The sequence below is a fragment of the Anser anser genome (genome assembly GCF_964211835.1).
Source record: "Anser anser genome assembly, chromosome: 7".
In the NCBI taxonomy this organism is placed as follows: Eukaryota; Metazoa; Chordata; class Aves; order Anseriformes; family Anatidae; genus Anser; species Anser anser.
Window position 1 is genome coordinate 28409747 of NC_139727.1, and position 27987 is coordinate 28437733.

General features: G+C 42.8%; 2 protein-coding genes across 2 annotated transcripts; one reads left to right on the forward strand and one right to left on the reverse strand.

The window, feature by feature from the left end:
- Positions 1-29: 29 nt before the first annotated feature.
- Positions 30-3091, reverse strand: ATP5MK (ATP synthase membrane subunit k). The gene is made up of 4 exons (XM_083845033.1): positions 2955-3091; positions 1199-1296; positions 1011-1106; positions 30-111 (listed from the first exon to the last, which is right to left on the reverse strand). Exons 2-3 carry the CDS (start codon positions 1283-1285, stop codon positions 1014-1016), a joined length of 180 nt encoding a protein of 59 aa, XP_083701159.1. The 5' UTR covers positions 1286-1296; positions 2955-3091; the 3' UTR covers positions 30-111; positions 1011-1013.
- Positions 3046-27970, forward strand: PDCD11 (programmed cell death 11). Its single transcript, XM_083845027.1, has 36 exons — positions 3046-3187; positions 4277-4394; positions 4978-5109; positions 5288-5455; positions 6328-6489; positions 7129-7252; positions 7622-7803; positions 8348-8455; positions 8941-9147; positions 9467-9591; positions 10194-10254; positions 10635-10781; positions 10910-11161; positions 11456-11599; positions 12243-12443; positions 13028-13198; positions 13578-13797; positions 15142-15294; positions 16343-16458; positions 16967-17487; positions 17970-18032; positions 18515-18611; positions 19127-19216; positions 19530-19632; positions 20154-20331; positions 21080-21136; positions 21731-21853; positions 22134-22256; positions 22465-22657; positions 23070-23192; positions 23515-23661; positions 24748-24998; positions 25642-25810; positions 26079-26232; positions 26761-26926; positions 27544-27970. Exons 2-36 carry the CDS (start codon positions 4287-4289, stop codon positions 27713-27715), a joined length of 5511 nt encoding a protein of 1836 aa, XP_083701153.1. The 5' UTR covers positions 3046-3187; positions 4277-4286; the 3' UTR covers positions 27716-27970.
- The last annotated feature ends 17 nt before the right edge of the window (positions 27971-27987 follow it).

The window sequence follows — 27987 nt, forward strand, 5'->3', positions numbered from 1 at the left end:
TTACCATTTCATATTTTCAATAAAGCAAGTAATTGTTTATATTTTATTAGCCAGAATAGGACATCAGCTTCCATTACATTGAAACAATGAAGGTTCAGACATGCCAGCAACCTGCCAAGAGAAAAGAGGTCAGACATATTAGTACCGCTGTGCAAGGCTTGCTAACTGAGCATCACCCCTTTCCCAAGCCCAAACACTTTTAGATAAGAGCAGGCAAATTTCAACACATACAGGAAGAAATGGCTGATGCCCCTTTTACATACAGCAGTGAGAATAACCAGAAGCTTATTGTTTTCTACCCCTTTTGCAGACTATGAGGACAACACATTGATTTTTTTTCCCAAATGCCATTTCAGTGGATAAGTATTAGAAAGTAGACTACAGACTTTTGAAACGCTTGTATGTTGCTATATAAGAAGAAGCTCAATCACTTTCATATGGTCCTTGCCCAATCAGGTATGCAAGGTATATATAGTTTCATTGTATAGTGCTCCTTTACTCTGTTCAAAGAAAGGTTTTAACAGAATGCATTTGTCTCTTCCTGGAATTCTCTAATACAAATAAGTCTTTAAGTATTACTTTATTATTTCAATATCCAACAAAGCATCAGTTATCCCCATTTTTACCATAAAAGTATAAATCTGAGGCACCTACTACTTGCAGGCGAAGCCTGATACACCTAGATGCGACATCTGTCCATACCTCCTTCCTTGCTCACCCTTCCTCCCTGCATGAGGTCCCTAACCCTGTTTGCCACATTAGAAGAACAGAAAGAATACTGGTAACCCTTAATTTCTGTATACCCCTATAACAACCTACTTCGTTCAGAATGCCCCAAAATAAAATGATTCTATAGTTTAGTTGAGGTTTAAAACTGTAAATACAAAAGTTCACATGCCCGTGTTTCTCCCTCTAATTATGTTTTGTTACTAGCAACTTCTCCTTTGTCAGTCTTTCTTCCTGGGCTGGCATTGAATCATTTTGGCTCTGGAAGAACATCTGCCACTTACCATTTACTTATCTGCCACAGCAGGAGTCTTCTTTTTAGATCTAAGCTTGAAATATAAGATGAGCATCGCAATGCCTGTGTATGTTGCTATAACATACTGAAAAACATAACAGTTAAGGTTACTTTCAATCTAAAACTCAGAAAACACCATTAGACTAGCCTACAAGAGTTAATTTATGTAATACGTACATTCCTCCTGCCCACCATGGTATAGGAATTGAAGTACTTCTGAAATCCAGTGAACTGGTGTTGAGATCCCGAGTCATGGCCAGCCATGGTTGCTCGTCCTAACAAGCGATACAGGAAAGTTAGCAAGTTTTACGGTTAGTTGGACAGGATCAATAGAAAAATCAAACAGATCTCTACACTGTGCTTAACACTTCCATTGGCAGCTACTGAATCTGCTTTCAATGTGCTTTTCAAACACACTGGATATACAAAAGGAGCAGGCACATACTGAACACTGTACCTTAAAGTATAATGCAGGTGGCACAAAAGCAGACAAGGAAATGCAGGGCTCTGAATGGGAGAACATTTCAGATTTTCAGAGTTCATTCATATCCAAAAACTTGGTGACGTGATTCACACTAGACCACTACTCCATTTCGTGATTCAAAATGCAGTGTTGCAACTTTCATGCTACATTAGAGTACAAGTGTTTCAACAATAAAACTTGCCCTAATCCCAGCTGCACATTTCTATTGCGTCTTACTTGCCTCCTCAAGTATTCATAGATCTGGCTAAAAAATACATATATTTTTCTACTTAGCTTTCTGCTGTATCTGCAAGCCAATTGAGCCAACTACAAAACCTCGGAAGTACTTTCACAGATACAACAAAACCACTAAGTACGTGAGGGCATGCCTTTGCATTTTGTCTGCATCCAGATGAAAGTTTCAGACCTACTTTAAGACGTCAATCAACGCACAAGCCTGGCATGCATATAGTAGCATACTTGCAGAATCAGCGAATGGTTGAGGCTGGCACCTCTGGAGATGACAAAACCCAACCCCAACCTGCTCAAAGGGTCAGCTACAGCAGGTCACTCGTGAACTTGCCCAGTTAGGTTTTGAGCATCTCCAGAGACAGAGCCTCCACAAATACCCTGGGGAATCTGTTCCAGCATTTGATCACCCTTATGACAAAAAGAAAATCTTTTTAATGTTTGGAGTGTTTTTTTTTTTTTTAAAGGGTATGCTTTTGGTATGTTTAAGGAAGATTTATATTTAGGACAAATGTTTATTGTTTACTTTATAACTCAGCTCAAAGGAAGCACACGTGCCACACGGTTACCTGCCAGACTATGCAGAGATGCTGTAGCCACCAGTACCGCAGTAAAAAAGGGATACAAGAAATTGCTGCAGCTGGCTCTATGTTCATTAACACACTCCTTATGCCAACCTGATCCAACATCCCCGGGGCATAATCAGGTATGCTTGCCTGCAGCTCGGTTAATTATGCAACAGCAAAGAAAACTCAAAGAAACGGCCCCTTCCTCTCCAAATATTTGCAGTGGATGACTCGGAAAGCCAAAGCCATCTATTTTTTAAGCCAGACCGACGCCGAAGCCTGCAGAAACCACCGTGCCCTTCCGAGGGCGGCTCAGAGAGCGGCCACCACACAGCTCGGCCTTTCGGAAGAACCCGGTGCCCTTGACGGGGGCGGCCCGGCCCCCACCGGCCCCTCACGGTGCCGGCCCCGCTTGGCAGCCTCAGAGGAGCGCGGCCCCGGCGTGGCAGAAGCCCACCCGCCCCGGTGCGTGGCCGACCGGGGGAAGACAACACCACGGCGGCCGAAGGTCGCGGGCACCTCATGGGCGAGCCGCGGCTCGGCACCTCAACCAGCCGCTCTCCCTCTTAGTATCGCAGGCCCACAGAAGGAGGCGCCGACCCCCGCCCGCCGACCCCACCGAGCCTCCCTCCTCCCCCCGCGGCCGCCCCGCTACCTCGGCCGCCGCCGCGCTCTGCCCTTGCTCAGCGCCCTCCCACAAAATGGCGGCCGCTTCCTTCCCCTTTGCCTGCTTCCGGGGCGCGGCGCCCTGCTGCACGCGTGTGGTGGGGCCGGCCATGGCGGCGGCGGCCGGTACCGGGAGGTGAGGGAGAGGTGCGGGCACCGCTCTGTACCGCCGGCCGCGGGGGTCTGCGTCGCCTGGTGTGCGCTCTGAGTGAGCGTGCTTTGGTGAGTTGTGGTTTTATTACGCGGTTTCGTGGTTAAAAGGGGTTTATGTGTCTCGCAGACCGCTGTAAGTTTGGTTAATGGGTGCTATAATGGTGATTTCTGTAAGGGTAGTGTTGGGCAAAGTAATAAAATGTGAGTCCTGACGGTAAGTAAGGTGATATTTATTGCTTGAGATGCAGTAAGGTTAAGTATGTTTATTAAATGTGTATAGAGTTACAGTTCACCCTAAAGGTGCTTAAAATTATATTAACCGTTAAGGATGGTATCCAAAAACAAAAATGCAATCCAAACTTACCACTTAAATCCAAATTTACTGCTTAAATCCAAACTTACTGCTTAAATCCAAACTCTTTACGTTATGACTTGTCCTGGTAATTGTATCTTGCCTGCTGAACGTGGCAAAGATCTCTCTGGGAAGCTTACATGGTTAGAGCATTTTTTCTTATTATGCTTTTAAGCATTCTTCTAAGAATGTTCTTCTGAAAATGATGCTTCTAAGTGTCTTAAACACTTGATGCTCTAGTTTTATGGAATTGGGAAGTAAGTACAAAGTGTTAGGGATGCACGCGTTTGGGTGGCTCCTTGCAGTCCTTCAGTGTAGTCTCTGTGGTTTCTGTCTGGTGACCAGCGACAGGCCACGAGGGACCAGCATGGAGCTGGGACAGGGGAGGGTCAGGCTGGGCGTTAGGGGAAGGCTCTGCACCCAGAGGGTGGTCGGGCACTGGGACAGGCTCCCCAGGGCAGTGGTCATGGTACCAAGCCTGGCAGAGTTCAAGAAGTGTTTGGACAACATTTGCAGACATATGGTCTGATTTTTGGTTGGTCCTGTGTGGACCCAGGAATTGGACTCGAAGATCCTCTTGGTTCCCTTCCAACTTGGGATATTCTAGATTTCTATGATAGTCAGATATTAAATACATTTGCACCTGAGTATTTTTTTTTCTACTCACTGACTAACTCAAAAGCAGCTATCTGATTTTTTTTTTCTTAGTCTCTGGGTAATTCACAGTTATGCCCTCTTTAGCATGCTTGTGAGGAACAAACCTAACAGCTGTATGTTTAACTTCTGTTTTGTCTTTTGTCCTATAGAAGCGCAAGCATGGCATCCATAGAAGAAAACTTTCCCCGAGGGGGCATCCAGAAAAAACCCACAGAGAAAACGGGAAAAACACCCAAACCAGCGATAGAGCAGGACAACTTGTTTGACGTATGTTGTTTCCATGTTCTTGATTAACTCTCCTCAGAGCTCAGAAAATGACTTACGATCCTTCTTATCCCTTACTTCTGTAGTAGACTAAAGAAGGGACTTCCAGAAAGAGATAACTGCTGCATTCCTGTTGCACCTTGTATTTTAAAGGTCCTTGTTGTGTGATACTTGTTGAATGGGATGACAAAAAGTTCAGTCAAAATTATTGGTCAGAATTTAGCTTTTAAATATTCCGCGAGCATCTGATCCTGAGGTACTAAGAATCACGTAATAGTTTGGATTGGAAGGGATGGTGGACATAGAGTAAGTTTGGTCTTTCTCCTTCTGTTCAATGAAGTATGGTGCAGCTCACTTTTGCCACTTCTTTCTGCTCCCAAAATTCACAGTTTTGTGAGTGGTCAGTGTCAGCCCAAAAGGAGATATTTTGGAGGACTTGCTTTTAGACATATCAGCAAGCTCATTCCTTTTTTCTCTGATCTAGTGTTTTCCTCTAACATTATTGCTGGCAGTGGAGTTCTGCCTTACCACGATGTTCATTTTCTCTACTTTAGTTGTTTTCATCTCTGCTTATAATCTAAATTAGGTTCGCCATGAAGAACAATCCCAGAAAAGAAAAAGGAATCAGGAGGATCTAGGAAAGCGGAAAAAGTTCAAGGCAGACAGAAAAGCTGATGCTAAAGACAATACTACGAATATTGAACCACTCACAATTGAGGTTTGTGGATAAATGTTTTATTTTGTGTGTGTCTCTTCTCTTAGTCTTGTTAAAAAAGCATGTTCTCCCTCATTAAATCTGTAAAATACAACAGCAGTTCAGGACAGAAATGTGTCTACTGCACTGCTGTTCACTGACTTGCCAAGATACCCACTGTGTACTATTTTTGTTTTCCCAGCATCTTTGTGAGGGAATGCTGCTCCTTGGTTGTATAAAAGAGGTCAGTGACTTTGAGCTCGTCATCAGCTTGCCCAATGGACTTTCAGGATTTGTGCCAGTCACACAGATCAGCGATGCTTACAGCAAAATGCTGAGCAAGCAGGTGGCCCAAGGGGAACTCCTGGAGGTGAGACTTTGGGTCAGGGCTGTGATTTGTGTCTGGGAGCCAGGAATTATTAATAATACCTCAGAATCAACTGAGACCTTGCTTAGGACCTTGGTTCCTGGTGTCTCACCAGCTGACTTTAGTTTGCCTGCGATGGCTTAGTCTTGGCTAAATAATGCATGAACTTCACAGACAGCATGTTGAAGTTGGAGAGATTTGTGCTTTTTGCTGCTGTAGCTAAATACTGACCCTTGGCTGTATGTGGTTAAGGGAGGAAGTTATCAAAGCGGTCAGAAGACGATCTGAGGATACAAATGCCTCTCAGAGGACTTGGTGAATAGTGTGGTCCTTACAATTTCGTTGTGTTTCTGCATGCAATGCGTTGCTGCATAATACAGGCTGACTCTAGACCCAGCTTTTCCAAACCACCTTTGCAATTGCCTGATATTGCTGATTGCTGAAAAGAAAGAGGATGGGGTGAAATGTTACCATGTGTCTGCTGTCAGCGCTCCATAAATTTTCCAAAGTTGTGGCATGTGGGACATGCAAGGTGCTAGCCTTTCAGTGGTGATGTTTTCCTGTGCTACAGAGGGTGTTGAGGTGAGGGTCTCTGGCTTGGTCCTGAGCTACAACCTTCTGACTCCATCCCGCATAGAATTCCTTTTATAAGCAAAGCTTACCAGACTTGCTAATATGAGGGTTCATCCCTGGCTCTATATTGAGATTTTGATGTTTGTAGTATTTCCTGCCTTTTATTGTAGTGTTGGTGGAGAGCAAATGTTTTCCTAAGGAATTTGGTTTCTAAAGCTACTTCAGTAACAAATTCTGGCCTTCTTTTATTATGTAATATTGTCGGATTTGTATGCGTTCTTACTCTTTCGATCATCTTGCAGGACTTGCATTCTCTCTTGGACATGTATTCTCCAGGGATGCTGGTCAGATGCATTGTGACCAGTGTTGAGAAAAGTGCTGATGGACGTCGGAGTATCAAATTGTCAATCAACCCCAAAAATGTCAATAAGGGTCTGAATGCTTCAGCACTAACATCAGGCATGGTAAGTGTTCTGGGTCTGCCACAGCCGCTCTGGGCTTTGGAGTTGCTTCTTGAACAGTGCATGGGGGGGGTAATGCTTCAGTTTGTCCTTGCATGGTATCAGAGCAGAACACGGAGCTGCTGCTACCAGCAGAATAGACCTGGGAGGAGAGGGCAATATTGGTTCTTGGCTACTGGCCTGAAGGGTGGCACCCATGAAATCCATTCACCTGATTCTGTTTGAATTTGGACAAATTATTTAATTACTTCTTTCTACTTAGGTTTATTTGTTATTTATGCAGAGAGTAGTATTTATCAACCTGTCTCGCAGAGGTGCTTTGTTTATTTTTTGTTTCCAGCTTTATGGTTGCAGGCATGCGCCTGCAATTAGAGCACCTGCTATTTTTTATCCCACTTTTTTTTTTAAACCAACGGGTTCATTAACTCTGTGCATGCATAGCTAGACAAGGGTACAGCTGAGACCTTGCTGCCAGATGAGCTCTCAAGTAAGAAGGAACGTTGTGTTCCTTCTGCTCTCCAAAATTCTGTTCTCTGTGCTCATGTACCAAGTGAGTACACGGATGGTAAATCTAGTTGTGTATTCTGTGTAGACTCAGCTGTTTCTTCACATTACTGAACTGCAGTGCTTTTCTCCCAACAGCTGCTCTCTGGCTTTGTGTCTAGTGCAGAAGACCATGGCTACCTCATTGATATTGGAGTCAATGGGACTCATGCTTTTCTGCCTCGTCAGAAAGCCCAAAATTACATCAAAGCAGTCAAGAGAGGTAAGTAGTAGTACAAGAGGAGCTTCTGCGGTTAAAATGGATGTTGAGAATTCCAGGGATTAAAGCTCGTTACAGCCGTTGTGTTAGTGCACCTTGGTGAGGATTGGGTCATGGTGGAGTCTTTGAGTTGTTGAAAACAGCAGATTTTTGGCTGGTGGGCAGCAACTATTAGGTTTCAACCTGTTTTCTGCCAGACCATGTTTCTGCTCCAAGCCCACCGATCTTTGCTGGCAATAGACTTTGACTGAAAGGAGTTCAAAATTCTTAACAATAGAAGCAGCTCTGAAAAAACTTTGGAGAAAACTATAGGCAAAAGACGATCCCTTAGTGTTCCTGGAGGGGTTTTTACGCTGTGGCTTGTGTTTGTAGGGCCTGACTTGAAAATAGGTCAGAACCTGAACTGTGTCATTGAGGAAGTAAAGAATGAGGGAAGAATTGTCCGTTTGTCTGTTGATCGATCAGACGTTGCTGCATCCCTTGCAACAGAGCAACAGAACTGGACGCTCTGTAACTTACTGCCCGGGCTGGTGGTGAAAGCTAAAGTGCAGAAGGTAAGCTCTGTTTTTGTTGGTTTTCTCTTTAGTTTTTGAGCCTCCCTGAAGATAGGGATACAGGTAAAATGGAGATGGAGGTTTTGTACCCTGGAAAACTTTGTTTGGGCTCAATTCCATGAGAAACGCAAACACTTTTTTCAGCTAGGCACTCCCACTGGGTTCACCTAAGGTCTGATCTTTGCTCTGGTTCTAATGCTACGAGTGTAAAGGCTACAGCCTGGAGATGGCGATGAACCTTAGCGCAGAACAGATTCCATTTTATGCTTCTATGGCCTTTGCCTAGTATTCAACACTGTAGCAGTAGTCTTCAGAATAAACATGACATTAGTGAAAAACTAAAGGATTGCTTTTACAAAGCAATGTAGAAAACAGAATTATTAGCGGTTTTCCCGTCTCTTTTGATGCGCTTGTTGTTTAGCGCTTCTGGTGGCTTTTTGTGAAATGTGTGAATTGCACTCACTTTCTGAGCTACGTGAAAACCAATCAACTTATTTTTCTTTTTTCTTGACATCTTTGTGTGTAATTTCTTTCCCCTTTCTAGGTAGATCCGCTGGGGATCAGACTGACCTTTCTGTCTTCCTTCACTGGCGTTGTGGATTTCATGCACGTGGACCCAGATAAATCCATCAACTATTCTCCAAATCAAGTGGTAAGGAGAAAGTGAAACACAAGTAGAATTGGTATGTTGCTTACAACATCCTGCCCCAAGATGCTGCTGGGGAAGATACTGGATGTTTTTCAGTGGAATCATTTCCGAAATCTTAGTGATGATAGCTGTCTTTTTTATTTGAATTACCATCATGGCTACTTTAGAGCTCTAAAAGGAAAGCCATTCCTTGGGTAATGGAAGATTTGGGAAGCATGAGAGACTTGTGGATGATGGCAAATGAGTTGTGCAGTTGTGTTTACCTCATTGCATTGATACCAAACTAGCCCATAAACAACAGATGGAAGCAAAAAACCCTTGGATCTGTAAGCTATAATAAGTGAGATGATTGTTTTGGTAACAATATGGGAAAGTGCTCATGTGTGAGCAGAGTTTAGGCATCAAGCAGGTCTAAAAAAACATGAATTATATGACATTCTGCTCTTTTGTATGTAAACTGGTATTTAACAAACATTACCTTCTCCTAGGTGAAAGCCTGTATCCTCTCTGTTCACCCCACCTCCAAGGTGGTGCGGCTTACTCTGCGGCAGGCATTCCTCAACCCTGGAGGATCCCCAAACCAACTCTCCAATGATCGCATAGGGGCGGTGGTGGAGGAGTCAACAGTGAAGGCTTTCTACAAGCAGTTTGGTGCCATCTTTGAGCTTGATGATGGCACTCATGCATTTGCACGGGTAAGTACCAGGGCAGGGAGGGAACTCCTGAATAGATACTAAGCAGCCTCTTGGGGAAGAAAACTGGGACAAGGTTTTACTTCCTACTCTTACGTTCTTTGTGAGACAAAAACAACAAAATATGTGAGATGTTGACTAAATCCAGCCTGTCCTGTTTGGGTTGGAATGTAGCTGAGTTGTTCAAGGACTGTTGCACAAAGAGTATGTTAGAAGAACGATTTCTGTCAGCTGCTACTACTTCAATGTAAGGTCTTCCTTAAGTTTATTTATAAATGCTTCCATTTTCCAAACACTAAATTGCTATTTGCTTTTTTTCTAGTTGAAACATCTGTCAAAAAACAGAAAATCCTTTAAACCTGCAGCCTTTAAGGCAGGATGTAAACATAAAAGTCGTATCATTGACTACAGCCTGATGGACGAGATGTGTATTTTATCTCTGAAGTAGTAAGTGCCATAGACTCTTCTAAGAAATTGATCGAAGAATTAGAAGGGTTTGGTCAGTGTGGAAGATACTACATTGCTTTGCTGAACTGGAACTTGCCGTTTGTTTTTTTTTTGGCCTCTATCTATGTTGTCTCATGTCAGGTTGTCAAGGTATCTCATGTATCCTACCCTAGCCATAGGGTCACCACCTATATGGTTGGTGGGCTGAGGCTAAAAGAATTCTACTGAGATCATGTCAGAAGATTGTGACTGAACAGGAAACTGAATCTTATTCTTCCAAGTCCCAGTCAATTTTGCTCCTCTATCTTAGTGTTTCTATCTGTGGCTTTAAGTAGTGAAGACAGTGGGTTCCCCTTTCCTGGTGTCACGTGTGGTGGTTGTCACCTGGAATGGAACCTGGTAAACCTCCGTGAACTTTGTCCAGAGAGCTGTGCTGGGAGGTGGGTCAGCTGGAGTAAAACACAGAACTCTGCTTTTGTGAAGTGCCGAGTATGAATGGGATAATGAATATTTGGGACACGGTGTAAAGTGGATTGTTCCTCTTATCCTGGGTTCTCTTCAAGTTGACTGACTGGTTGTCTCTTACTGTGTCTCTTTCCTAGTCAAGTTATTGGAGCTCGTTTTCTGCAGTACCGGGATATTCACACAGGGGATGTGGTGCAGGTGAGCTCCTGGAGGACTGACACTGTAATGCAGTTGTAGTTAAAGAACTAATCTAGCTAATATGCATTTCTTCTGCTTTATGTGTGTATTCAACTTCTGATTCAGACTAGTGATAGGAAAGCTAGAAGGAAGACCTTTCCTTGTAGGATTTGCGGAATTAGCCTACGTTTAGGGAAGATAGGTTGTAAAATAAACTTATACAGTATGTAATGGTTAATGGGTCAGATTAATTAGGTGTAGTGGGGGTTAGACTAAGATTTCATGGAGCACTGTCAAATTTCATGATATGATGTGGTACAGTGTCTTGGCTGCTTCCTGTCTATGCACAATCTGCTTTTCTTGTGGAATGTACTGATCTTTTTCTCCCTTTTGGGTTCTAGGGCAGAGTGTTGGCTCTGAAACCTATTGGGATGCAGGTGAAAGTGACCGATGGAATTAAAGGGCTTGTGCCATCCATGCATCTTGCAGATGTGATCCTGAAGCAGCCTGAGAAGAAGTACAAGATAGGAGATGAAGTCAGGTGTCGGGTGAGAGCTGCCAGAAAGTGTCTTCAGCTGCTTTAAATTGCTATATTTCATTCTGAGGATTTAGCAGCTGTACAGATTAGACAATGGCAAATATGTTTTTTGAACCTTTTTGTCCTCTGCTCTTGTAGGTGCTAGAGTGCAATCCTGCAGAAAAGAAGCTATTCCTTACTCTAAAGAAAACTCTTATTCAATCAAAACTTCCAATCCTCTCCAATTACGAAGATGCAGAACCAGGTCTGATCACACATGGCTTTGTGGTGTGTGCAAGGGAATTTGGCTGCATTGTGAAGTTCTACAATGATGTCAAAGGTCTGGTACCGAAGAATGAGTTGAGCACAGAGCCCATATCTTGTCCTGATAAAGTCTTCCATGAAGGCCAGGTAATTAACGTATCTATGCCATGCCTTGTAAATGAATGTAAAAGAGAAATCTGCAGTTGAGTCAGCTTTAATGTGAATTTTCTCTGGAGGAGTCAACTGCATCAAGAGATATTCACCTTTCACTTCAAGGAATAGTTAGTTTCATCTGTTTAAATGGAGCATGTGAAAGGGACAGCTCTTTGAGTATTTCAGAGCTGTGTTTTTTTGTTTGTGCATTTCCCCATCTCATTTTGTAGGTGGTAGTACACTGAGGAGGCCTATTTACACTTGTTTTACCTTTTTTTTTTTTTTCAGGTTGTTAAAGTAATGGTTTTAAAATGTGAGCCCGAACAGGAAAGGCTCTTGCTGTCCTTCAAGTTATCAAGCAGGTCTGCGCCTGAGGGCAAAAGTGAACATACTCCAAAGAAGAAACAGGCAGTGAAATATCAAATAGGAGAGGTATTGATTCAATGACTGTTCTTCTTTTTGCTTCTTTCTAATTGTTTTACCAAAAAATTGGTATTGCTTTGAGCATCTCTGCTTCAAAAAAAGCTATTGGAGATCAGGAACTGGTTCTAAACGTACATTTCTTATTGTGTGGCCAGAGTAAAAACAAGATCTATGTTGTCAATGGTCAGGATAAAGGAATCCTAGGACAGTCTTATAGGAGGTACCAATTGAAGCTTCTGCTCCAAGTTGAAGTCCTATTTCTTCTGGATGCTGCTGGTGTTCACTCCAAAAGCAGCTGCTTATGCTCTCTGGAAAAAGATAACTTTAGTGAAATGTTTTGAAATTTCCTTCTTTCCTTCCTTCTTGTTTTTGGAATGAAGAGTTTCCAACACCCTGCACCCTTCAGCCTTCAAATTGAAAGTTATAACCAAGAGAATGTTTCTAGCATTTGGCTTCTCTGGGAGCTGAGGATTATTCTTATTTTACTGTCAGTGTTGGCATGCTTCTGAGGCTCGGCCCTGTTGATGTGAGATTTTCCTTATATAGCTGGGAGGCTGTGTCAGAGCCCCTGGAGCACAGCATTTGGTAACCTGTGCATTCTTTAAAGGCACTTTGGGTTTTATATAATTTTATTCTTTTTTTTTCTTTCCAGATGGTTGATGTGAAAGTCTTGAAGAAGAAAGAGAATGGGCTAGAGGTTTCTATCTTAGAAGATGAAGGCAATGTGATAGCCTCGCTTCCCACAGTGTACCTCTCTGACTTTGTTGCTAACTGCAAGCTCCTGTGGCATTGTCTTCAAGAAGGAGATGTCTTGCCCAGAGTTATGTGCCTAAGTGACAAAGGGGACCGTATTGTATCCTTTGTCCTCTCAACCAGTCAAATGTGGGAGGTGGAAGAGAAGAAAGGGGTGGGGGAAGGAAGGAAGTGTGTGTGTCAGGAATCCAGAGTATCTGCAACAAACTAGTTAATGTGTTGGAGTGGAAGTGCCTGTCAAGTTATCTGTGTTTCAAAGAGTCATTATAATTTGCGTGTGTTAAGTGAGGCTCAGCTGCTTAGCATTCCACTACGTCCAACACTTGGTTGGGAAGCTCACTGATTTCACAACCATCGTCTAGGCATCAATATTGATCATATCACAACCATAGCAAAAAATTTTGCTGTCCTTATACCGAAAAGGCAGAACTGAAATATTAAGAAGTTTTCACTTCAGCTGGTGTGAAACATACATCTTTAATGTTGAGTAGTTTAAGAAACACTGATTGCTAAATTTTAGTGTAGAGAGAGCAAGTTTGTAACTGAAATTGTAGGATTTTGGGCTCCTGTACTGCCTAGCCTTCCAAAAGTGCTGTAGCTCAATGGCTAGCAGCACCAAGAGATTTGATTGGCATCAGGCTCCTTTCATTCATCTTTTCCGAGTTTTCCTAACTGTTTGTTCAGATCTTGTGCAGGAAGTCTGCGGTGATTTCTGCTGTACAGGAGGAGCAAGTTGTGAGAAATTTCTCTGAAATCCAGCCTGGAATGCTGTTGACTGGTTACGTGAGGAATATTATGCACTTTGGAGTGTTTGTGGAGTTCCCTTTTGGTGTGACAGGACTGGCACCCAAAGTGGTAAGTCATGTGTTCACTTGACTTCAGAAAACAGCATGTAGAATCAGCAGAAAAGGTTGAAACATGTTTTTTAAGCAAGGTTGGAGGGAACAGTAGTGTTGGGGGTCCTGCTTTTATACGGCTTCCCCCAGTGGGATAAAAACCGCTTTTAATCTTATGTTTTAATTCACTTCCAAAATGAAGAAAGTCTTCATTTAATCAGGGCTTTCATGTGACTTCAGTAATTCATTGTAATTGACAGCTTTCTGTTAATTTGTTTAATTTTTCTTGTGTTTTCATGAAAACCCCTCTCAACTCAAACCTTCTCAACAGCACTGCAGGTGGCTGATGATTAGCAGCTGTGCTCAATAATCCTTACCCCTTTGTTTCCTCTGCACAGAGCATGAGTGACAAGTTTGTGACAGACACCAAGGACCACTTTGTGGTGGGACAGACCGTGATTGCGAAGGTGATGAGCATTGATGAGGAGAAGCAGCGTGTGCTCCTTAATCTGAAGGTGTCAGAGTGCAGCTCAGGCAATCCAGCCGCAGAGAGCTTTTCCCTACTGAATCAATATTTCAAGGAGGTGAAGGAAATCAGGAACTTACTGAAAAGAAAAGGTAAAAGATTGCACGTGTTCTGCCAAAAGGGATCAAATCCCAAAAACGGGTTTCGAGAGGTACAAAAAGGGAAAACTATTTTCTTTTAAATGAAAGAGAGCTCATTTCAAGCAGAGACTTGGCTTTCAAGAAGTTTATTAGAAAAAGGATATATGTGCAGTGTCTGCTACTGACAAGAAGGTTTTTTGGAACTACAGCTGGAACAAGCCAAAGCATCTGCTCATTTGACTGAAGTCTGCTAGGTTTCTGGCATTGGTTTGAGGTTGAAACTTAAAGAATTAAAAGTAAGGGGATAAATAGATGAAGTGTGGGGGAGATGCAATGGAACCAGTAGATGGGTGCCTCAAAATATCGGTGAAGTTAAAAATGAGAGAGGCTGGGGTGAGACTAAATGATTTGTGGACCAAAGCCTTTCTGCAGGAGACCTTTTTTTTTGTGTGAATATTTGTAATTACTTTATGAACTGGTCTAAAAGTTAAGAAACTGAGGCAGTAACATTTATAACTTCATCTAACGTTTTAACTGGCAGTGAAGGACCCTAGCATTTTTTTAATGTGTAATTAAGAACTGTTCCTACTATTCTTATGATATAGAAATCCACGTTTGTGCATGCTGTAATCATCAAGTTGTTTTTATTACTGATATTGGTGCATGGAATGTCTGATTTTTCACGGAGGGGTTTTTTAAACTGCTCTGAATCTTAGCTAGGATCTGCTCAACTGGAAGCTATAGTGGTGCCTCAACTAGCTTCAGCACTAGGATAACTATGCTGGCACTCAAATTTTGTGATGGCCCAAACCTAGTACTCATAGGAGTTTGTGCAAATGGATTTGCCTACTTGTATTACAGGTTTGCTGAAGAAGTCCTCCAGCGAAGGTTTTTTAATAGGGCGTTTTACTGCTATTAGGAATACTGGATATCTCCCGGTTTATTTTTATCAAATTCTAACTGCCTTTTTAGGGTCTCTTTATATGCAGTAATGTTTCATGTTTTGTTTCCTGTAATTGTGAAGTGATGGATCTGTTTTGTGTTTTCTAGTATTAATCCCTCTTTGCTTTCACCTTTTACCATATCCAGTGCTGTGTGCTGCTCTTTCTAGAGATAATATTTTTCAGTTTAACAGTTATCAGGTCCTTAATGTCATAAATGTTTCTACTTAGATTAAATCATAGAACTTGCTTTTTTGTATCTTTACAGATTCAGGGGCCTAAACTGTGTTTTCCTTGATAGATGTGGATGTAAATGCTTGTTCATGCTCTCATGGGCGAATGTGAAAACTTCCTTTATAATGCTAAGAAATGGCATGGGTAAAACTAACTTGTCAAACCTCTTCCCTTTTTCCAGGAGAGTCTGGCATAGCCCGGAGCCTTTGTGAATTGATGCCTGGGAAGGAGCTGCAGCTGGTTGTGCAGGATGTGAACGAGGATGGCTCAGCACTGTTCAGTGGCAATTGTGTCAAAGGCTTGACTGTAACAGCCACTCGCTATCATTTGGGAGGTAGGGCATCTTTTCTTTATCTACGTGCTTTGACTTTCACTCTTGTAGTGTGAAACCTCCATCATGAAATGAATTCTTCTGATGAGGAATCAACATGGGAGGACTCTGCTTGGAGTAGGGACAGGCTCAAAGAGGTAGTTTAGTTTTCTGATGTCTTGCTGATCCATTTGCATGATTTGGAATGCATTGCTTAAGCCTCTCTGTGCCTCTGTTAACCAGTCTGTAAGACAGACCTAATCCTGCCTCCTATCTCAATCATCTTCTTAGGTTTAGTTAGTGCCTTGAATTCTTTGTCTATATACATAGGCAAAGTATAGAGACAAATACTAATACAAGCCCCAGTTTACTGTCTTTTTTTACTTTCTCTAGAAGCGTGTTCTTTGGACTATTCTCTATATGAAATTGCTGTTAATTTTTCTTCTAAATCAGTGTGAATTTAAAATAGGGCTGCAATTTCAGTACTTTGTGATTCAGTGATTAAAGCAGAGAAGTGGCCTATTACGCAGAACCCAACAAGTACATGCAGAGATGATGAATAAATCAAACCAATCTAAAGTGTTAAGTTCAGCAGGAGTGGTAACCCAGCATTTCTACATTCAGAAGAGTTTTTGCTTCATCAGCAGCAAATAGACTTTTTTATGCAAAAGTTGTAATCTCTTGCAAAACCTGTATTACTCTGAATTTGTGTTTAGTCAGTTTCTTGTCAGTGTTATTCAGAACTGCATGTTTTGTAAAAGCCAATTTAGTTCTTCAATAAAAGTGTTGGGCTCTTTTGTCCAAATAAAAAAGACATTTTTTTCCTCCTTACCATTAATGTTCGAGGAATCTGTTCTCTTCTTAACGTAGTACAAGATATATAATAAATCTAAGTTAGCTCAAGTAACTTAGTTACAATTAGCAACTAAGCAGTCTTTTTACCACTGCAGTCCTTAGGAATTAAACCTGAACCACAGGCACCTGAACCACTTCTTATCTCTCATGTGCCACTAGCTCAGTAGCTCAAAACTCTTCACTGTCATCATGATGTAATCTTTGTTCTCATTTGTAGATAAAAGTATTGCTCCTGGTGAGAAGACAAAGGGATTGGTTCTTCATGTGGATGCCCTCACATCCAAGGTGTATATTTCTCTTCGAGAAGAACTGTTAAAGCAAAGACCCAAGCAAGTATGTGTTCAGTTCTAAGACTTGTGTGTTTCTGTTCACGTATCAAACTCCAGGGGGGTGAATTTTGAAGGGGTAGGCTGTTCCCTCCTTTAGAGCTTTAGACCTCATTATGGACCTCTCAGTACTTAAAGTTGTCTTACAAAAAAGTTGGAGAGCCACTCTTTGCTCAATCAGATAATGATGGGACAAGGAGGAATGGTTTTAAACTAAAAGAGGGGAGATTTAGATCAGAGATTAGGAAGAAATTCTTCACTCAGAGGGTGGTGAGAAACTTGAACAGGTTGCCCAGAGAGGTTGTGGATGCCCCATCCCTGGAGGTGGTGTTCAAGACCAGGTTAGATGAGGCCTTGAGCAACCTGAACTAGTGGGTGTCATCTCTGTCTGTGGCAGGGGGGTTGGAACTAGATGTTCTTTAAAAGTCCCTTCCAACCCAAGCCATTCTATGAGGTAAAGTGAAAGGGAATCAGTGTCTCAGCAGAGGGAAGTCATTATCTCCTTTTCTGTCTAGCAACTCACAGAGAACTCCCAGCACTCTGCCATTGTGCAGCACATAGCAGAAGAGTTTGCCATCGTGTCTCTGGAAACAGGCCAACTGGCAGCTATCCCCATAGCCTCTCACTTCAATGATACCTTCCGCTTCGACTCAGAAAAACTGAAGGTGGGACAAACAATCTATGCAACCCTGAAAATGGTGAAGGTGAATGACCATGGAGTCCTGTTAGCAGTACAAGACCCAGCAAAGAAAAATGTTTTTGTAAGGGTCCGGAAAGAATCCGAGACAACATTAGAAGAGACGCTTGCTGCTGCTGTCACACACACTCTTTCTGTGGGGGATATCGTTACTGGTACTGTTAAATCCGTCAAACCAACCCATGTCACAGTTGCTATTGATGACAAGCTGACAGGTTCAATCCATGCATCCCGAATTCTGGATGAAGTGTCCATAGGCTCTTTTCCAACATACACTCTGAAAGCTGGACAGAAGGTGACTGCCCGGGTCATTGGAGGCAGAGATGTGAATACTCACAGGTGGGAATATAAGCATATAATATTGCTTTTTGGGGAATTTGAGAAGTTGCACAGTCACTTAATTCAAATGGTCTAGGCTGTTCTGTCATTCACCAGATGCTGTTGCAGCTACCATTGCTGGAGTAGTTGAGACCCTGAGGAAATCTGTTCCTATGTTGTATCCCAGGTCCATTTTTCAGTGAATTAGCGCTCTCTACCTATGTCAGTATATTTAGCATGAGTGTAGATTGCAAGAAAGATGTCTAATCTTCTACGGTTCAGTGGAAACCTCAAATGCAAGCAGAATCTGTCTCCAGACAGTAAATTTGCTGAAGTACTTTGGATACCTAAATTGCCAGTGAAATAGTGCTAGGAAGGGCTAAAACAGGAAGGCTTTGGTAGTTTTAGGGAACTTACGCTGTTTTTTGTCAGTGCAGAGGGATTATGTGTGGCAGGGGGCTGGTGAGGTAGTGATAAACTTTGATCCTTTTCCTGTTCTTTAGGTATCTGCCCATCACCCATCCACACTTCACACGGTCTATTCCGGAGCTCAGCATTCGACCAAGGTGAGTGTTGGCCTCTGAGCTGTTTGCAAATGTTTCACAGACTTTTTATCTGTGTAGCTTCTCTGCCTTGTTACTCCCATTTATGAAGGAGCTGACCATAAGTAAGGAGTTGCAGGTGTAGCAAGGCCTCATGCTCCTTTTTTTTTTTTTTTTTTTACCTAAACTTGGATCTGGATACTGTTACAGATCACAGTGCTCTCCTAGCACGTGACTTCCTTTGAATGTCCTTTTGGCTTGAGGTGCTGCCAGTCTGGACCCTGGAATGTCCCCTCACATTGGCAGGATTCCCTCTTAAGCCCAGGGAAGGATTAATTCCCTGTAGAAGGATGCAGCCGGAGAGGGGATGGGGATTGGGATGCATGTCCCAAACACATTGTCACAGTAACACTGACTCATCACAGCATCCTGGGTTTCTAATTCCTGTCTGTATTGCTAGGACCAAATATTCTTATTGATGTCCTCTTTCTTTCTATTGCAAACAGTGAAATAGAAGGGAAAGCTGAAACAATGAAAGATGGCACCCTCAAGAAACCTGGACTCTACGATGTTGGACAGACAGTCACCTGTTTTGTGAAGAAGGTGAGGTCAGAGGATTCCTAAAATGTGTGCTAGGGGGAGACAGCAATTAAAGGTGACCCCACAGGCTTTAGCTTAAACATATAAACAAACTGACACTACCAGCTCTTCATTAACCATGAGAGCAGCCCATTCAAAGCACAGCCTCTTATAGGGAGAATAAAGGAAAGGCACATCTTCCATTCTTAAGAGTCTCCATCAGCTTGACCCTCTCAGATGTGCATCTGCTGGCAACAAACAGGCTTCCCACCCTGTGCTGTAACAAAATGGCTTTGAGATATTATGTATGCCACCTGTACCAAGTATGCTCACTGTCAATCCCCTCTGTGTGCTTGCCTCTGAATCACAGAACCGTTATATACACAAGAAGAGAACTGAAATCACTATTTCTGCTTGGTGTGAGAGCAAAGGCTGGAGTGATCATTTCTAGCCTTAAAAATTAGTGAGTCCACTGGGGAAGAGTTTTTTCCGCAAGGTCTTACACTGTTGTTTTTTTTGTCTGTTTTGTGTCTTTTCAGTACAACATCCTCAAAAATTGGCTGGAGGTAGAAGTCACCCCTAATATTCGGGGAAGAGTCCCTCATCTGATGCTGTCTCTGAGCACCAAGGTAAGAGGTGATTATAGGTAAACTACACATGTCTTTCCATGCATGTGGCTGCAAGTAATGGCCATAGACACTTCTGACATCCATGTGAACTCAAGTCTAGTGCTCTTCCTCTAGGCATCATGCCCCTCACTGATAAGCAAATACTGTGCCTGGAGCTAGTTCAGTCCAGGATAACAGAGCCATTGTAGGAATGCTGAGCCATCTATCAAGGATATACATCTAGAAAGCATAAAGCTTCATAGGAGAGTATACCAGTCAGCATTGTGCAATGCTCCTTTTCTAGTAATAAGCTGAAGTCTGTCTTTCCTTTCAGGTCTTAAAACATCCAGAAAAGAACTTCAAAAATGGACAAGCACTGTCTGCTACAGTGACTGGAACAGGTGTCACTGAAACAAACCTCTTCTTGTCACTCACAGGTATAGTGGAGCCCTAACAGCAGGAGCTGCCTGCATACGATGCTTTTCTTAGAGGAGAGTCTGCACTGACCTCTTCAGGGAAGCTATTGCACTCCAGAGCCAAGCTGTACCTCTTGTAGGACAGAACTAATGCCTGGGACACCCACCCAGATGTAGCAGTGTGTAAAGCAATAATAAAACCTTTAGTCTAAAGAACTGCTTACCTACTGTCTCAGACTGAAGTTTGGCTTTGAGCCTTTACGAACGTATTACTTCCTGATCTCAAACATAAGATGGAACATCTGTCAGTTAATCTGGATCTTAGAACTGTGCAATTAAGGGACCTCTTCTGTGCTATCAAGGCAAATGTTGCTGTAAACAGCACAAAGACTGTACTTTGCCAAAAGCTTCTGGGTTTGATATGTGACTAGGTAACTAAAATCAGCTTCACTGGCTCAGTATCTCTGTTGCTTTGGTTGCATGCTTTTGGGGTGTTATGAAGCCTTCTCCCTCCTTTGATTTTTTTTTTTTTTTTTTCCCAGGAATTCCGTCGCTGCAGCAGGGTACCATCACTGTAGGTGTGATAACAAAGATGATTCCTCACATTGGTTTGACCATCACACTGCCAGGTGGGAAGACTGGCAAAGTCAGTATTTTTCACCTGAGTGATAAGTACACAGAGAATCCTCTGAGTGACTTCAAAATTGGCAAGGTTGTCAGGTCAGTAACTTTCTTGTTTCTTCAAGTAGCAGGGCTTAAAAAGAGATCCCTCTCTGCTGGCAGTCTTTTCACTGATGTCAGACCTGTAAGGTTCAGCCTGTGGCTATGAAGTAACACTGACTTTTTGGGTCAAATGTATTTCAATCTAAGCTTTTTTTATTGGAAGAAACTGAGGTTTACGAATGCTAGTGCATACTGTTGTTTTGCCTCTGTAGAAGAGAAGGCTGTAACCTTTTTAAGTGTTTGGCTGAAACAGCCTTGTACTTTCCATGTATGAATGCCTATTTTGGCTGCCTTCTTGGGCTGCCTTTTGAGAGAAAATGCTCTCTTAGCTAAGGTGCTGTTGGGACTGAGAGAGGTCAGTTATCCCAGCTCCGCTGTGGTTCTATTTGGCAAGTCAGTTGTCTTTACATTTGTAATGTACAAGTAATTGCATTTCCCTACTACACAGACTTGTTGGGAATGCTGGAGGGTGCGACAGACGAAGTGGTTCAGTTGTAGCAATCTCCAGTTCTTTTGTACTGGTAATAGAGGTGCAGCAAGTAGACTTGTTCCAAAAAGCCCTTCACCTGGTGTCATGAACCTTTCTGTCAAGCTTCTTTGTGTTAGACAATGAGTAATCTAAGGGACAGAGTGGATTGTTTCCTCTAGAGCTTTGTTCTGCTGGTGAGAATATCTGTTTCCCACCTGTGGCTTTATTCAATAGGTATAAAAGCTTTCTGTTTAATCCCCTTACTCCATTATGCAGGTGTTACATCCTCGCCAATGAGAATGGCAAAATCCAGTTATCTCTTCGGCAATCCAGGTAGGTGTCTTCCCTCCAGACTGTCCATTTCCTGTCAGCAATGAAAAAGACTGTCCAACCGCTACTGGCTTTCACTGTTCATTGTAAAGTGTTCAAAAGACAAGGACTAAATTTTATTTTATTTTTATCATTAAATGATAAGACTTGTTCCTGCAGGAATGATTTTTCTAGTGCATCGACAAGTCTTGAAAGCCTGACACTTAATGTAGAGCTGATCAAGAGTTTTCAGATAACGTTTTTGTTTGGCATCATTTCTCAACTTGATCTGACAACTCTTTTTTTTTTGTGGTTGTTTATGAAGAAAGGAAAAGTTCCTGCGCTGAGTTTGCAATTCAAACACTTTATTTTCAGTGTTCAGCTGAATTTGGACCATTTTGAGTAAAGAGCAGACTGTCTTAAATGTCCTTTTAAAACAGCCTCTTGTATTGTCTTCTCTGTACAACAAAAATACATAAACACTGTTGGAATGAAGTATCTTAGAAACAAATGGGGGCTGTTGTTAATACTGATTTTCTTTTTTTTAAATATCCAGAGCAGAATAGTGTATCCCTAGATGAATGAATGCTTTACTTTCTAACCTCTCTTTTCCTTTAGGCTAAACCCAAGGAACAGCAGCAAAGTGGAGGATGCTGAAATAACATCTATAAAGGATGTTAAAAAAGGCCAGCTAGTAAGAGGCTATGTCAAATCAGTCACTCCATCAGGTGTATTCTTTGGGTGAGTAACAAAAAATTGATCCCTGGGAAATAAGGGATCTTGGCAAACTTTGGATATAGAATTCTGGGATCTTGTTTAGGGGAGTGTCTGGTGTAGTTCTGTGTTGCAAAATGGATTTCATCCTGGGAATCAAAATGTCATTGCTTCTTTCTTGAGCCTGTGAAACTAAAGTATGGAAAACTTGTGTGTCTGTAGAACTGATGGTGCCACAGATACAGTCATTGTGATTTTTTTCTCTTCCCCTGCTATGGACTACTTTTTTTTTTTTTCCTCTTCTCAGCTTGTCTGCATCTCTTCAGGGCCGAATCCTGTTCCAGAATGTTTCCGCTTACTATGTACAGAAACACTCCTTATATGAGAAATACCTGCCTGAAGGGAAGTTTCTCACTGCCAAGGTCCTTGGGTAAGTCCAAGGTTCTTGAAAAGGGGCAACCAGTTAGTAGAAGGGAGATGAGGGGGGAGGTGGGGTTGGAAAGAGGGATGATAAATGGTAAGAGGACTTTCGGAACAAGTTTGGGTACTTGGAGTCATTGTAAAGGCTCTTTATTTGTCTATTTACTTATTTATTTTGGTTCTCTTTTTTTCCCACTGCTCCTGGCAATGAACTAAAGTGTAAATAAAAAAGAAAATCATGTTGAGCTGTCTCTCCTGCCTGAAGACACTGGGATGCCAAGTGTCTTGCCCGAATCCCTAGGCTTACCACGCTATAGTGCAGAGGAAGAGAAAAGAGAAGATGACAAGGAAAAGAGAGAAGAGCTTAAACGGAAGACAAAACAGAGGAGAGGGAGCTCTGAAATTGAGCAGGTATGGAAGTGGTTGCTCAGGACTTGCTAGAGGTTGTGATTGGTCTAAATAATGTAAAGTGACTGGAACTAGCCCCTGGGATCAGGCAGGGGAATTCAAATAGGGAAAAAAAAAGATTAAATTACATTGGAGATCATCAGGTTCAGAAACTGACCCTTTTGGGTTGGAATTAACTGAATAAGCAGCCTGACTGTGTTGCCTGTGTGACCTGTCCTGTTGGTCTTGCCAGCATATGTAGCTAAGTGTGAGTTTATTCTGTTGTCTCCATTGTATGAGAGCATAGTGGGGGGTGCCGTGCCCTCTCTCTGCTTTCAGCCTTATTACTGTGCATTCAGAATTGTTTTAAAGACTTATCCTCCACTCCACTTTTAAAGACTGCCCTCCACTCTGGACTCATTTCCTCTTGTTGCAGGAGGCAAAGCGAAAAAAAAGGAAGGTCTGTCCAACAGATGAAAATGACAGTGGAATTGAGGTATATTACCGGGAAGAGGAGGATGGTGACCAGGAGGAAGAGGCAGCTGAAAATAAATCTAAGGTGAGAAGCTTGGGGGAGAGCACGAGTTGGACATAACTTCACAGTCCTACTGAGATGTATCAGTTCTGACTGGGATGATAATAAGCATCATTGTCCCAGATAGGAGTGATGCAGACTGGTGTGTGTCAGCTGTGAATGGTGCAAGGTGGATTGGGTTTGAGTACAGCAAAGGTGACCGGAGTTGATGTTTTTCTGATGGGCTGTTTGCAAGCATAAGTCAGTAGTGCTGGCTGAAGAGAAGCCTCAAGCAAACAGCATCTGTGGCTGGTCTCTTTTTTTTTTTTTTTAAAACAGTCAGATTAAAAACCTTTCCTCCAAGCAGATAAGGAAACGCAGTGAAGCTCCCAGGCTGCAGGTTTCCACAGGCTTCACCTGGGATGAGGACATGAAAGCAGTGGATATGGCTGTACTGAATCAGAAGGAAGAAAGCTCAGAGAGCGAGGAGGAGGAGGAGAATCTACAGTCTAAGGTGCCGTGTACTAGTACTACTGCCTGCATAGAAGTCGCCACATGGTGGCCATAATGTGTTGTCTTGATACTTGCATGTCTGTCTGCCCCATAGTAAAGCCTCTTAACCCAAGGGACTGTCTCTGACAGCTAATACAGAACTTCCTTAACTACTCTGACCATGGGGTTTAGCAGCAGATAATCTCTGAAGCCGAAGAGAAAAGGCCCTATTTTAGTATGGCTGCATGAAAATAGGGTTTCTTGTGTTGGCATACCACAAAATAAAAATAAATATGTGGGGTCAAACACTTCCACGAAATTAAAATATTTGTATTTGATTTAATCTGTTTTTTACTTTTCTGAATATGTTCTAAATTTAAAGGAAAGCATGGAGATGGAAAACATTTTCAAATTACAGCTTCCCTAGAAAAAGCACCAAAAAATATTCTTCTATACTGTGATTTTTAACTTTTTTTTTTTTTTAGAATTGTCCTAGTGTGAGCAATCCAGCAAAACTGGAAATGAGCTCGTGAAATGCTCTAATGTTTGCTTTTCAGGATTTCTCCTCTCCCTCAAAACTCAACTCTATAGAGGCTGTGTATGGCCAATACTTTGCTCAAGGGATAGCTGCCTTGTGCAGAGAACTCTACCATTGTCTGCTCTCAGTTTAGACATCAGACACCCTAGTGATCCAGCAACATACCCTAGTCTTGCACAGTTTCTCCCTATGTATTGTGGTTCTCTAGAGTGGAAGGGGGTGGTGAACACTGGCCTAAAGGGTTGAGATGGAAAAATAAAAGCGGGGGTGGGTGTGAAGTGTGAATACTGCAGTTGGGATGCAAGACTAATGAAGTACTTTCGACCCTCAGTGTATTTCATTAATGAAACCAGATTTCCTGTAGTGCTCTTCCTTTTGGAGGTATGAACTGTACATGTGCAGAGGGGAGAGGGTGTCATTTTCCTCCTCCCTGAAACAATTGACCCCCTCTCTTTGTGTGAAAGCTGCCTAGCCTTAGACGTACTGGGGTCTGACTGTGCTTTAGCTGGCTCTGCCTATTCTCACATGAAGTGTCTGCTCTTCCCCAATCCTCCGTTTTTGCTCTTTTAGCCGAAGAAACAAACAAAGAAGGAGAAGGAGCTGGAGAAGCAGAAGAAGGAGAAGGAGCTTTGCAAATTAGAGGCAGCTCTGATGGATCCTAGTCGTCAGCCCCAGTCAGCAGATGATTTTGACCGCCTGGTGCTGAGCAGTCCCGACAGCTCCATCCTATGGCTGCAGTACATGGCTTTCCACCTCCAGGCTACTGAGATTGAGAAGGCCAGAGCTGTGGCAGAGAGAGCGCTTAAAACAATTTGCTTCAGGTAAGAACGGGGCTCTGCCTTTGCCCCACAGAATAATGGTGGGTTCGTGGTGATGGGACAAGAGTCTTGGTAGCACCATTGGTGTGTGTGCATGTGAAGTGGAAAAGTCTGTTTCAGTGAGCTCAAAAAGATTAAATGGTGGCAATTGTCAGCTGGCCCTTTGAAGGTCTGGCTTGAGTCACCACACTTGGCCTGCAGCTGGCTTGCTGCAGCTTGTGGGCACAGTAACTCCCCAGGGTATCACTGAGCACACGGGCTTACCTCTGAGCAGTTGGAAGGGTTTGGAAGAGCAAAGTGCTGTCAGTAATGTCCTTAAATGAAGACATGAAATAAACTGTGAAGCTCTCATTGCCCTTTTCGTAGGGCTACACCCTTGGGTATTAAAGCATCTCCACAGCATGATTAAGTATATTGTGCTTTCTTGAATCATCGTTGTGGTTTTTAATTACAAACAACAGTGATCAAAAGTTCTAGTGTCAAACAACTGCTGTGCTCTATTCCAGGAGTGCTGTTTCAGTGAAGGGGTATGCTCCCCTCCCTTGTCTCAGTAACAGGGTACAAGTCAGCGAGTCTTTAGGTGGTTTTCAAAAAGCTGATGACGGCTGGTAAAAGCCTAAATGTTCTTGTTTATGTCTACTTCAAGGGAAGAACAAGAGAAGCTGAATGTCTGGGTTGCTCTGCTGAACTTGGAGAACATGTACGGTACTGAGGAGACGCTGATGAAGGTCTTTGAGAGAGCTGTTCAATACAATGAGCCCCTGAAAGTCTTCCAGCATTTGTGTGACATCTATGCCAGTTCTGAGAAGTACAAGGTAAGATAGTGCAAGCAGGTCTCAGGCAAGCATCCCATTCAGTCATGCCAGTAAGCCACCAATCCTGGCTGTGTAAGCTTCCAGCTGCCAGGCATTAGGCCTATCCTGTACCTAACAGGGATTAACAGTTATGATTGATGGCAGAAAAGGAACTACTGGTACTTGCCTCTCACAGATGTTCAGAGATGCCTGGGTTAGGAGCAAGAGTTTTAGAGCTGCAGAGCTTTATTATGAATCTGTGTGATCTAATCCAACTTTGCCCTTCCAGCAAGCAGAAGAATTGTACCACACAATGCTGAGGCGTTTCCGTCAGGAGAAATCAGTGTGGCTGAAATATGCCTCTTTCCTCCTGAAGCAAGGCCAGACTGAGGCTACACACAGGCTTTTGGAGCGTGCTCTCAAGGCTCTACCCACTAAAGAACGTAAGCACTCTTCCATATCCATGATTTGGACTATGCATTGATGGGTCTCCAGTATTTTTGCAATTTTGCTGTGGAATATTTGCAATACTGCTTTGCAATATCTCTGTGATACTCTGATAAGTGAAAACTGCAGACAGTGGGTGCTGAATGTGGTGCTCTTGACTGTAAGGGGAAGGGAAATATCAGCCTTGATATCAATGCTAAACACTCCTGTAAAAGTACTTGCTGTGATGAACAAAAGCAAAGCAACCAAAGCCAAGAGGACTTCTGAGTCTTTCAGACATGAAGATTAATTTTGAATGTACGTATAAACTTCTGTCATCCATGGAGAGCTGAAATGGGAAGTGAACTGTGACCCTCCTTTCCTCCACTGTGATCTTCCACCTTGGACTTTACAAGTCTTTTGTCTCTGGGTAGCGATTGGTGCTGTCTCTGTGCTTGCCTGTTCTGTGAAAATATAATTCATTTGTGCCTGTTCATAGGGAAGAGGGCTGCTCTGATCCTCTAACATGTCATTACTTGTTCCAGATGTGGATGTTATTTCAAGGTTTGCACAGCTGGAGTTCCGTTTTGGGGACACGGAACACGCCAAAGCCCTCTTTGATAGCACCCTCAACAGCTACCCCAAGCGGACAGACATCTGGTCTATCTACATGGACATCATGATCAAACATGGCAGCCAGAAGGAAGTGCGGTGAGTTGTGCTACAGCAGGCTGGGAAGGGGCAAAGTATGGTGTTTGGAGTAATATCTGAAAAGAGCAGAAGTGCTTTGCAGCATGATGATGTTGAGAGCCTCCCAGAGCAAAGGTGGATTTGTATCACCTAGAGAAAGAAAACTGGGGCGTGTGGAAAGGCTTGCCTTCCCCAGGACTGGGGAGACTGCAAGGAGATCTACGAGGCAGAGGAGGATTGATTTGTAAGGAGTGCATGACAAAAACTGGAGGACTTGCACTGAGGTTCAGCCCTTCCATATCTTGTAACATAAAACTGAGGAGAATGGTCGCTTTTTGACGAGAGTTGACAGAAGGAAGTTCAATTTCCCACACTATAGATCCAGCTGTGGCCACTACAAATGTAGGGTCAAATACAGTGACTGGATCATAGCTTAAGCTGACCAGCGACATTAGAGTTCTGCAAGCAAATAGAAGGCTTCTACCTTCAGGTTTTCACCAGTTCTCATAAATTTCTTTCTTCAAGCAGCCGATTGAATGTCTACCCTGAGTATCTGCACTTCGTTCAAATGCAGGTACAGGGCTTGTGTTGAGTGCTGTCACCAACATAGTGATCTGAATCACTTTGATTTCTTGCAGGGACATCTTTGAGAGGGTCATACACCTGAACTTGGCACCAAAGAAGATGAAATTCTTCTTTAAGCGCTACCTGGATTATGAGAAGAAATATGGTACAGAAGAAACTGTCTTGGCTGTTAAAACAGCTGCGCTAGAGTATGTAGAGGCAAAGAGTTCCCTCGCTGACACCTAAATACAGTACAAGTAAAAGCAGAGAGACTCAGCTCTCCATGCAAAGTGGGAACTGAGAGGCATGGAGTTCCATTGTGGGTGTCCATGGACAGTGGATTTCTGGAGGGTATTGGTCTATGACCAAACCAAACTGAAAGATCAAACAATCTAAGGAAAAGATCTGATAAATGTTTGCAGCTTTGTCTGGATGTTACAAATCCTTCTCTGTTGATGACTTTGAAGACAGTTTTTTAAGTAGAGACTGTTTTATAATCAATAGTGTTGGTGCCTTTA